Source organism: Oncorhynchus gorbuscha, unplaced genomic scaffold, assembly GCF_021184085.1.
Source record: "Oncorhynchus gorbuscha isolate QuinsamMale2020 ecotype Even-year unplaced genomic scaffold, OgorEven_v1.0 Un_scaffold_9:::fragment_2:::debris, whole genome shotgun sequence".
Taxonomy (NCBI): Eukaryota; Metazoa; Chordata; class Actinopteri; order Salmoniformes; family Salmonidae; genus Oncorhynchus; species Oncorhynchus gorbuscha.
This window is the reverse complement of record NW_025745667.1, coordinates 74,535-85,701: the sequence shown is the minus strand read 5'-3', so window position 1 is coordinate 85,701 and position 11,167 is coordinate 74,535. Positions and strand designations below refer to the sequence as shown.

Genomic DNA, 11,167 nt, shown 5'->3' with positions numbered 1-11,167 from the left:
ATAAGAACCTAGCTAACTGCAGAGCGTTAACCTAACCTCATTGCTCATTAGCAGCAACAACCATGGCTTACCTAATCACACGGCTCCAGCTACACTTTGGAAAACGATAAAATGCATGTGTGCTTATCAAAGTAGTGGTTACAATCCGGCGGTACATAACACATAACCATCTTTGCTTCTGATCGACAGAAAGATCTAAGGTTAGCTAGTTCGCTACAAAGGAGAGAGGGTAATGAATTGCGTTTTATAATTTAAAAACATTTTGATAACCGTTACTACTAGTACATGTGCTGCTACATAGATGTCAAACTCATTCCATGGAGGGTCTGAAGGTTTTTTGATTCAATTAAGACCTAGGGTGTTCGTAAATTACATCTGGAATGTCAGAGTGAGCGCATAGTGCGCTCTGGTCGTTCCTAAATTCAGAGCATTTTGCTCTCGGAGCATTGGCGGAGGAGTAGGGTTGATCCGAGCGCTCTGGCGGAGGAGTAGGGTTGATCCGAGCGCTCTGGCGGAGGAGTAGGGTTGATCCGAGCGCTCTGGCGGAGGAGTAGGGTTGATCCGAGCGCTCTGGCGGAGGAGTAGGGTTGATCCGAGCGCTCTGGCGGAGGAGTAGGGTTGATCCGAGCGCTCTGGCGGAGGAGTAGGGTTGGAGCGCTCTGGCGGAGGGAGTAGGGTTGATCCGAGCGCTCTGGCGGAGGAGTAGGGTTGATCCGTATTTATGCTGCAGTAGTTTATGTGTCGGGGGCTAGGGCGCTCTGGCGGAGGAGGTAGGGTTGATCCAGATGCTGCTGCGCTCTGGCGGAGGAGTGAGGAGGGTCCACCTGATCCGAGCGCTCTGGCGGAGGAGTAGGGTTGATCCGAGGCGCTCTGGCGGAGGACCTGTAGGGTTGATCCTGCTCCAGCGCTCTGGCGGAGGAGTAGGGTTGATCCGAGCGCTCTGGCGGAGGAGTAGGGTTGATCCGAGCACTCTGGCGGAGGAGTAGGGTTGATCCGAGCGCTCTGGCGGAGGAGTAGGATTGATGCGAGCGCTCTGACCTCACAATGTTAGTCAAGCTAACTGGCTGGTGTTGGCTAGCTTGCTAGCTACTTCCAGACACAAATGAGAGAACCCCTACTCTTACCATTTTACTCGACCTAGCAGAGCTGGTTAGGCTATGATCATGTTATCCAGTGCGTTAGTGACTGTAACTGTGCTGCTTGCAACAATTTAATTACGCATTTTTTTTGCCAACGTTTACTGACACCGGCCATATTCAACTGCTTTTGAGCGTTTGTAAATTCATCAGTTATTCTGCGCTCTGGCACACTCGAACGAGTGCGCTCTGAAATCAAAGTAGATAGCCAGAGTGAATTTCCGAATGCACCCCTAGACAACCAGGGGAGTTCCTGAAATCGGAGTAGATAACCAGAGTGAATTTACAGACACAGGAGAGAGAACCCGGAGACACTCCGCCCTCGGTGTTATGAGTTTGACACGTGCTACTCAGTACATTGGCCATGTTTACACTCCAGTCCAGTAGGTGGCGAAAGCGCAAAATCTGTTAACTTGAAGGTGCACGAACAGTGGATTCCCGTTTTTACTTAGTAATGCCGGATGTTGTTGTTTTTGCACGGACATGGATGGGATGAAAACAGCACAGCCACTTAGCTAGCTAATGTATTCTTTAAATATGTCTAAAATGCAGTTGTTGAGGGTTTTTCTCAACGATAGATTAACAGCTGCTGCTGATGAGATATTCGGGGTCGTTGAAAAAATGATAGCAGAGTATCAGGAGGAAGTTGTCCGTCTACAGAGGCTGCTCGACATTGTTCTTCAACCTGAGATACCGTTAAACCTACACAGAGCAGGTTTGTTACTCATGACGTTTGTCTAACTCAAACTCAATTTTACGAAATTAAAGGAGCAATGCCCGAGTTGGTTATTTTTAGAGGAAGTGTACTATGAAAATGATCGGGTATGCCTAAATGACCTAATGCCAGCAGTTGTTCCATTTAATTTCAACAAGCCTAGCTAGGGTGGGCGCTTTGGATCCTCACCATTCGTGATCAGTGCCGTTTAAGATGAGGGAGGATGTTAATGGCCTAATTTCTATTACAACATATCGGATGACTGTCATTCATATTCCGTTCACCCAGCTCAATGTAACATCAAAAGGTTTAGGCTACTACATGATGCTCGAATTTTCCCTGGACCCATCATGAGGTTGCTACAACCTAGCCTCTGAATGAAAGTTTACAATGTAGGTGCACAGGTCGAGATAATTGAGTAATCAAGGTGACAGACAGTGATACATGCAATACCGCCTTGCAAACTCATCACATGCAAACACAGTTCACTTTCATAGCAGCCCTACAGAGTGCTGCTGAGACTACTGTTGACTTTCATTGTAAAACTGGGTTTTAATCAATTATTTGACAACGTTAATATTTTTTGTGTGGTTTGATCTAAAAAGGATAACTTTTATGTTTCACAATTTTTATGTTTATGAACTGAGGAGGATGGTCCTCCCTTTTCTCCTCTGAGGAGCATTCCATTGATCCTCACTATCGTCTGGGATTAATGTGCCCAGCCGGTAATACACTCGTGTCTCCCCGGTGACCGTTCTGTACGTCGTCCATTCAGGCTGCAAAGGTGTTTCCTCCTTAACGTGATTTAATGGCTCGTCGGTGCAAGAAAACAGGGAAAATATGCATACTGTCTTAATAAAACACACATCTGTCGCCAGGGTTCGTCCGTCGAACTGCCAGATGGTGAAGTGTAATTCATCACTCCAGAAAATGCATTTCCACTGCTCCAGAGTCAAATGGCAGCGAGCTTTACACCACTCCAACCCAGGCTTGGCATTGTGAGTGGTGATCTTAGGGTTGTGTACGGCTGCTCTGCAAATGGAAACCCATTTCATGAAGCTCCTGACTAAGAGTTTTTGTGCTGACGTATCTTCCAGAGGCAGTCTGGAACTTGGTAGTGAGTGTTGCAACTGAGGACAAAACATTTTACACGCTACACATACTCAGTGGTCCTGTTCTGTGAGTTGTATGGCCTACCACGTCACTGCTAAACTGTCCTATACGTTTCCACTTCACAATAACAGCACTTACAGTTGACTCGGGCAGCTCTAGCAGGGCAGAAATGTGTCAAACTGACTTGTTGGAAAGGTGGCATCCTATGATGGTGCCACGTTGAAAGTCACTGAGCTCTTTGGTAAGGCCATTCTACTGCCAATGTTTGTCTATGGAGATTGCATGGCTGTGTGCTCAATTTTATACACCTGTCAGCAACGGGTGTGACTGAAATAGCTGATTCCACTAAGTTGATGGGGTGTGTGTGTGTATATATGTGTATATATATATATTTTTGTTTTTAACTGGTTTTACACAACTTTCTATCCAAGTTTGGAGAGAGTGCGAGGACAGCTCATGTCATGCAAGTTCAGGCAGCCTATCTATACAGGACAGTTGTATACTGAACAAAATTATAAAACGCAACTTGCAACAATTTCAACGATTTTACTGAGTTACAGTTCATATAAGGAACTGGGAGGGCATAGGCCCACCCACTTGGGAGCCAGGTCCAGCCAATCAGAATGAGTTTTTCCCCACAAAAGGGCTTTATTACAGACATAAGTACTCCTTAGTTTCATCAGCTGTCTGGGTGGCGCAAGTGAAGAAGCCGAATGTGGAGTGACCATGCCAGCCCAGGACCATCTGGTCTACAGTTGAGGCCAGTTGGACATACTGCCAAATACTCTAAAATGACGGCGGTGGCTTATGGTAGAGAAATTAACATTAAATTATCTGGCAACAGCTCTAGTGGACATTCCTGCAGTCAGCATGCCAATTGCACGCTCCCTCAACTTGAAACATCTGTGGCGTTGTGTGACAACTGCACATTTTAGAGTGGCCTTTTATTGTCCCCAGCACAAGGTGCACCTGTGTAATGATCATGCTGTTTATACCACAACTGCACCTGTGTAATGATAATCTTCTTGATATGCTATACCTGTCAGGTGGATGGATTTGAAATTTGTCCATAAAATTTGACATGTTTTTTTGTGGATATGAATTATTTCTGGGATCTTTTATTTCATCTCATGAAGCATGAGACCAACACTTTACATTTTGCTTTTTATATTTTTGTTCAGTGTATATATATAAAATAAATAAAAAATATAAATTGGCAGCTGATTAGTATGATGTTGCATCGGATATTTATCTTACAATGTTTGAATATACTACTTTTAATTACTGAACCAAGTAATTGAATAATTGCCACCAGCAGTCTAAAATGTCAGCAATACGACAGTGAATAACTTCATGAAATGTTAGGCTTAACATGAGAAAATGACGACCAAATAGGCCTACTAATAAACATTTACCCATTAGCATTACGGGAGGGTCCAGAGAAACTGTGTTACGCTAGCGACATATAGGTAGGGATCAAGTGACTAGGCAAAAGGATAGATCGACCATAGCAGCAGTGAATGTGATGAGTCAAAGGAGTTCATGCAAAAAGGGTCCATGAAGATAACCAATAGCTATCCAAACGACCTATTTAGCAGTCTTATGGCTTGGGGGTAGAAGCTGTTCAGGTCCTGTTGGTGCCAGACTTTGTGCATTAAACTGTTTTCCATGTGGTAGCAGAGAGAACAGTCTATGACTAGGGTGACTGGAGTCTTTGACCTTCCTCTGACACCGCCTGGTATAGAGGTCCTGGATGGCAGCGAGCTCAGCCCCAGTGATGTATTGGACCGTATGTACACTGCTCAAAAAAATAAAGGGAACACTAAAATAACACATCCCAGATCTGAATGAATTAAATATTCTTATTAAATACTTTTTTCTTTACATAGTTGAATGTGCTGACAACAAAATCACACAAAAATGATCAATGGAAATCAAATTTATCAACCCATGGAGGTCTGGATTTGGAGTCACACTCAAAATTAAAGTGGAAAACCACACTACAGGCTGATCCAACTTTGATGTAATGTCCTTAAAACAAGTCAAAATGAGGCTCAGTAGTGTGTGTGGCCTTCACGTGCCTGTATGGCCTCCCTACAACGCATGGGCATGCTCCTGATGAGGTGGTGGATGGTCTCCTGAGGGATCTCCTCCCAGACCTGGACTAAAGCATCCGCCAACTCCTGGACAGTCTGTGGTGCAACGTGGCGTTGGCGGATGGCGCGAGACATGATGTCCCAGATGTGCTCAATTGGATTCAGGTCTGGGGAACGGGCGGGCCAGTCCATAGCATCAATGCCTTCCTCTTGCAGGAACTGCTGACACACTCCAGCCACGTGAGGTCTAGCATTGTCTTGCATTAGGAGGAACCCAGGGCCAACCGCACCAGCATATGATCTCACAAGGAGTCTGAGGATCTCATCTCGGTACTTAATGGCAGTCAGGCTACCTCTGGCGAGCACATGGAGAAATGCCACCCCACACCATGACTGATCCACCGCCAAACCAGTCATGCTGGAGGATGTTGCAGGCAGCAGAACGTTCTCCACGGCATCCATCACATCTGTCACTTGCTCAGTGTGAACCTGCTTTCATCTGTGAAGAGCACAGGGCGCCAGTGGTGAATTTGCCAATCTTGGTGTTCTCTGGCAAATGCCAAACGTCCTGCACGGTGTTGGGCTGTAAGCACAACCCCCACCTGTGGATGTCGGGCCCTCATACCACCCTCATGGAGTCTGTTTCTGACCGTTTGAGCAGACACATGCACATTTGTGCCTGCTGGAGGTCATTTTGCAGGGCTCTGGCAGTGCTCCTCCCGCTGCTCCTTGCACAAAGGCAGAGGTAGCAGACCTGCTGCTGGGTTGTTGCCCTCCTACGGCCTCCTCCACGTCTTGTGATGTACTGGCCTGTCTCCTGGTAGCGCCTCCATGCTCTGGACACTACGCTGACAGACACAGCAAACCTTCTTGCCACATCTCGCATTGGTGTTCCATCCTGGATGAGCTGCACTACCTGAGCCACTTGTGTGGGTTGTCGACTCCATCTCATGTCACCACTAGAGTGAAAGCACCGCCAGCATTCAAAAGTGATCAAAACATCAGCCAGGAAGCATAGGAACTGAGAAGTGGTCTGTGGTCCCCACCTGCAGAACCACTCCTTTATTGGGGGTGTCTTGCTAATTGCCTATAATTTCCACCTGTTGTCTATTCCATTTGCACAACAGCATGTGAAATTTATTGTCAATCAGTGTTGCTCCCTAAGTGGACAGTTTGATTTCACAGAAGTGTGATTGACTTGGAGTTACATTGTGTTGTTTAAGTGTTCCTTTTATTTTTTTGAGCAGTGTACTTCCCTCTGTAGCGCCTTGCACTCAGATGCCAAGCAGTTGCCATACCAAGCAGTGATGCAGCCAGTCAAGAGCACTCAATGATACAACTGTAGAACATTGAGGATCTGAGGGCCTATGGCAAATCTTTTCAGCCTCCTGAGGGGGGAGAGGCATTGTCGTGCCTTCTTCACTTCTGTGTTGGTGTGTGTGGACCATGATAATTCATTAGTGATGTGGACACCAAGGAACTTGAAGCTCTTGACCCACTCCACTACAGCCCCGTCGATGTGGATGATGGGCGTGCTCGGCCCTCCATTTCCTGTAGATCACGATCAGCTCCTTTGTCTTGCTGACGTTGAGGGAGAGGATGTTTTCCTGGCGTCACGGACCTCCATATATGCAGTCTCGTCGTCCGTGATAAGGCCAATCACTGTCATGTCATCAGCAGACTTAATGATGGTGTTGGAGTCGTGCGCAGCCAAGCAGGCGTGGGTGAACAGGGAATACAGGAGGGGATTAAGCACGCACCCCTGAGGGGCCCCCGTGTTAAGGTTCAGCATGGCGGACGTGTTGTTGCCTACCCTCACCACCTGAGGGCGGCCCGTCAGGAAGTCCAGGGTCTAGTTGCAGAGGGAGGTGTTCAGACCCAGGGTCATGAGCATGGAGGCACTATGGTTTTGACAATCGCTCAGAATTAAAGGAACAGCATTCTCATTTAGGTGTTCTTCTTGTCCAGCAGTGTGGAGCGCAATAGAGATTGTGTCATCTGTGGATCTGTTGGGGCGGTATATGAATTGGAGGGGGTCTAGGGTGTCTGATGGTGTTGATGTGAGCCATGACCAGCCTTTCAAAGCTTTTCATGGCTACAGATGAGTGCTACGGGGTGGTAGTCATTTAGACAGGTTAGCTTGGCGCTCTTGGGCACACAGACTATGGTGGTCTGCTTGAAATATGTAGGTATTACAGACTGGGTCAGGCTTGTGAATGTTGACCTGTTTAAAGGTCTTACTCACGTTTGCTTTGGAGAGCATGATCACACAGTCATTCGGAACAGCTCTCATGAATGGTTCAGTGTTGCTTCCCTCGAAGCCAGCATAGAAGGAATTTAGCTCATCTGGTAGGCTCGTGTCACTGGGCAGCTCGCTGCTCCCTTTGTAATCCGTGATAGTTTGCAAACCCTGCCACATCCGACGAGTGTCAGAGCTGGTGTAGTATGATTCAATCTTAGTCCTGTATTGACGTTTTGACTGATGGTTCTTCTGAGGTCGTAGCAGGATTTCTTATAAGCATCCAGATTAGTGTCCTGCTCCTTGAAAACGGCACCTCTAGCCTTTAGCTCAATGCGGATGTTGCCTGTAGTCCATGGCTTCTGGTTGGGATATTTATGCATGGTCACTCCGGGGACGACTTTGTCGATGCACTTATTCAGCTGGTTTATGCTAGCTGGCAACAACAGCAGCATGGCACTAGTTAAAACTTGTGATGTAAATTTCAATGGGTGAGGGAGAAATAACTTGTAGTATTGGTCAACATCTGGATGTCACCGTGACATGACAATTAGCTAACGTAACGACAAACCGGTGTGAATGACCAGTGCAACGGTGTTGTATCGAGTTGCTTGCCACTGTTGAAGCAACTGCTGCCCAGTGGGAACCATCAGGCAGCTAGATCACCACCCGCTAGCTAACGTAGCCAATTTGTTCCATCCCACTGATTTTATATTTCGAGTAGGATAGCTGCCTACATGAGAAATCATTAGTAATATTGCAAATCTTCTGGATGTCACCGTGATACAGTCTAACGCTCAGTGGGGAGAGTTTTAGCTGCAACCTGGCAACACAACAACACGTGGCAGTGTGTCCTTCGCTCCTGCTTGCCGGCTGCTGTCCTGCAGTAAGGAGAGGGAAGTAGCTAGTGTAGCCAATATCAGGCCAGGGTGACTGCTACAATACATTTTATTGTCGTGATTTTCAATGAAAATGTACAATTACTCTGGTAAAACCGGAATGATTCTGAACACTCCCAAGTCCCAACTTCGGCAGACGGGGCGGACACACGACTACGATGACTACTACTACTACATTATTTAAAATACACACATACAGGAAGTACCAAGCTCTCACCTGAGGAGGACTATGGGGTGCTTTTATACATTTCCCAAGTTGATCACTAATTAGGGTCCCACATGAAACACTGACCAATACTTTGATTCCTACCTTGTTACATACATGTTGTTAAATTTTCCGTCTTATCCTTCTTCCAGACTTCCAGCAGCTTTCTGTCTCTGAAGCGGAGATCCCCCCGGAGCAGCAGCACTATGAGCAGGAGTGGAGCCCCAGTCTGGGGCAGGAGGACCCAGAAACCATACAATTTAAAGATGAAGAGGAGGAACTCCGGACCAGTCAGGAGGAAGAGCAGATTCAACGGATTGAGACTGTTACTAAAGATTACATATTCACTCCTGCCTGTGTAAAAAGTGACTGTGTGGAGTACCCAACTCGGCTCTCAAATATTTATCAAGCCCAAAAGGAAGGAAACAAAGAGAGAGACATTCTACCCAGTACTGTAACTGAACAGATCAAAACAGAACCTGATGGAGAGGACTATAGGGAATCAGAACCAACCAGTGTCTCTCAGCCCCTCTCTGCAGTCAATCCAGTCTGTTCTGCAGTTCAAATTGGTATGGAGAATACAAGACTTCCATCAGGTTTTAAGCAAGTCAAATCAAAGAGAACAGATATGGTAAAAGGACAAAGGTCCCGTATCAACACTAAGGGTAAGAAATCTACTCAGTTGTCCCTCCTGAAATCACCCAGTCAAGGTCATGCTACTCCTTGTTGTAAGGTGTGCGGTAAGTATTTTCATTACATGGGCTCATTGATGAAACATGTTCAAACTCATACTAAGGATAAAGAAACACTTTGTGGAGTGTGTGGAAAGCATATGGAGTCCACAGAAGGTATGAAAGAGCACCTCCAAACTCACATTGCAGCTAGGTTGTGTTGTCATGTTTGTGGTAAGTGGTTCAGCAAGAACAGTAAGCTGACAGTGCACATGAGGAGCCACACAGGGGAGAAACCTTTTTCCTGCCCTGTTTGTGGTACATGCTTCATGCAGACTGGAGATCTGAAAAGACACATGAGGACCCATACTGGGGAGAAACCATATCTCTGTCCTGATTGTGGAAAAGGATTCAGCGTTGCCAGTAATCTGTCAGTGCACATAAAGATTCACACAGGAGAAAAAGGAGAACCAGATTCAGCACTGGCACCAATCTGAAAATGCACATGAGGACTCACAGGGGAGAGACCATACTAATGACCATAGTAGAAAATGCATTTCCCAATCAGGTACATTAAATAACAATCAAAGACATACCAAGGCACCACTGTACAGGTGCAATGATTGCAGGAGTTCTCAAAATGATAGAACTCCTACAAAGTTACATAAACAATCATGACAAAGGAGAACACATGATAATGTGCTGTTTGGGAAAGGTCTGGAGACAGAAGACTGAGAGTCATGTTCTAACTTCCATGTGTGAGAGGAGATGTCTCTCAGGACACAACTCTTGGGTGAATAAGATATGACTGAATTACTGCTTGAACATACAAACTCTCCATCTCTATTTAACAGCAACTAGTGGATTTTTGAGCAACAGCAGTTCCTGCTCATTACTTATAGGATGACACAGAGATTTGAACCTATGTCCTCCATCTGTACATAAAACATGTTTTAGAGTTAAATGTGTTGTTAAATGTTGAAATCTGCTACTTTATATCTTGTTTGATGTTAAAGTAGTTTTCACAATAACAGTTGATTTTTGTTAGTCTCAGGAGCTGAAGGAATCTTACCATTTTTGTTATTACCGATGTTTGATGCCTATATTCACTCTTTGAGGGGAAAATATTTGTATCTATTTTGTTTTCCATGTTTTGACAATTAAGAAAATGTGTTGTAATATGTTCATGTAGACCCATTCATATGAATGAAGCTTGAGAAATGTGTTTTTCCAGAGATTGTACATTTTATCTGCCTTTTGTATAACAGAATAAATGTTGATAACACATGTATATCGTGAGGTGTCTTTTACCTGCACATTTCTCTTTCCTCTGATTTCTCTTTCCTCCAGCCACCCTAGTCATACTGTTCTCTCTGCTACCGCACGGCAAGCAGTACTGGAGCGCCAAATCTAGGTCCAAAAGGCTTCTTAACAGCTTCTACCCCAAAGCCATAAGACTCCTGAACACCTAATCAAATGGCTACCCAGACTATTTCCATTGTCGTCGTCCCCAGAGAGTTGTACGGTTTGTAAAAATATATATATATTTTTTTTGCATCAATGATTTTTGTTTGACACATTTTAACATGAAAATAATCTCACTTTAAAAAGAGTCTGTATAATTCTATTACCATGGAATTGCCCGAATACAAATACATCTTCAAAAAACAAACACTGTAAGGGAGGGCTCTTCCAATAAATCACTTGGACCTTGAAGCCAGCAAAGCCTCTCTAATGAAACCAACTGAAAACATATTTACATACTGTACACATTAAATATTGTCAAACATCAAACTCACTGCTGGCCAAACAACGCATACCTTTTCATAAACAATGGACCACACCCTAAACATTTCTTCTCAAACAGTATCTCTCACACACGCAGGAGGAACTTCCAGTACCAAACTCTCACCAGAGAAGGACTATGGGCAAAGATTATCTATTATATTGACAATATAGTTGAGTGACCGCTACAATATATGTACATGTCCTCAAAGATGGAAGGCAGGCGGGAGGAGGAGCCAAGATCAGGTGATACCATTCTAGCCAATGAGAGGTCAGATGCACGTGTGAACAGACACTACTCTGATGTA

The 11,167-nt window shown here is 45.2% G+C and overlaps 1 protein-coding gene across 1 annotated transcript; it reads left to right on the top strand.

The window, feature by feature from the left end:
• The first annotated feature begins 1,607 nt into the window (after positions 1-1,607).
• On the top strand, positions 1,608-10,357 carry LOC124019396 (zinc finger protein 287-like). Its single transcript, XM_046334711.1, has 2 exons — positions 1,608-1,851; positions 8,556-10,357. Exons 1-2 carry the CDS (start codon positions 1,659-1,661, stop codon positions 9,569-9,571), a joined length of 1,209 nt encoding a protein of 402 aa, XP_046190667.1. The 5' UTR covers positions 1,608-1,658; the 3' UTR covers positions 9,572-10,357.
• Positions 10,358-11,167: the final 810 nt, after the last annotated feature.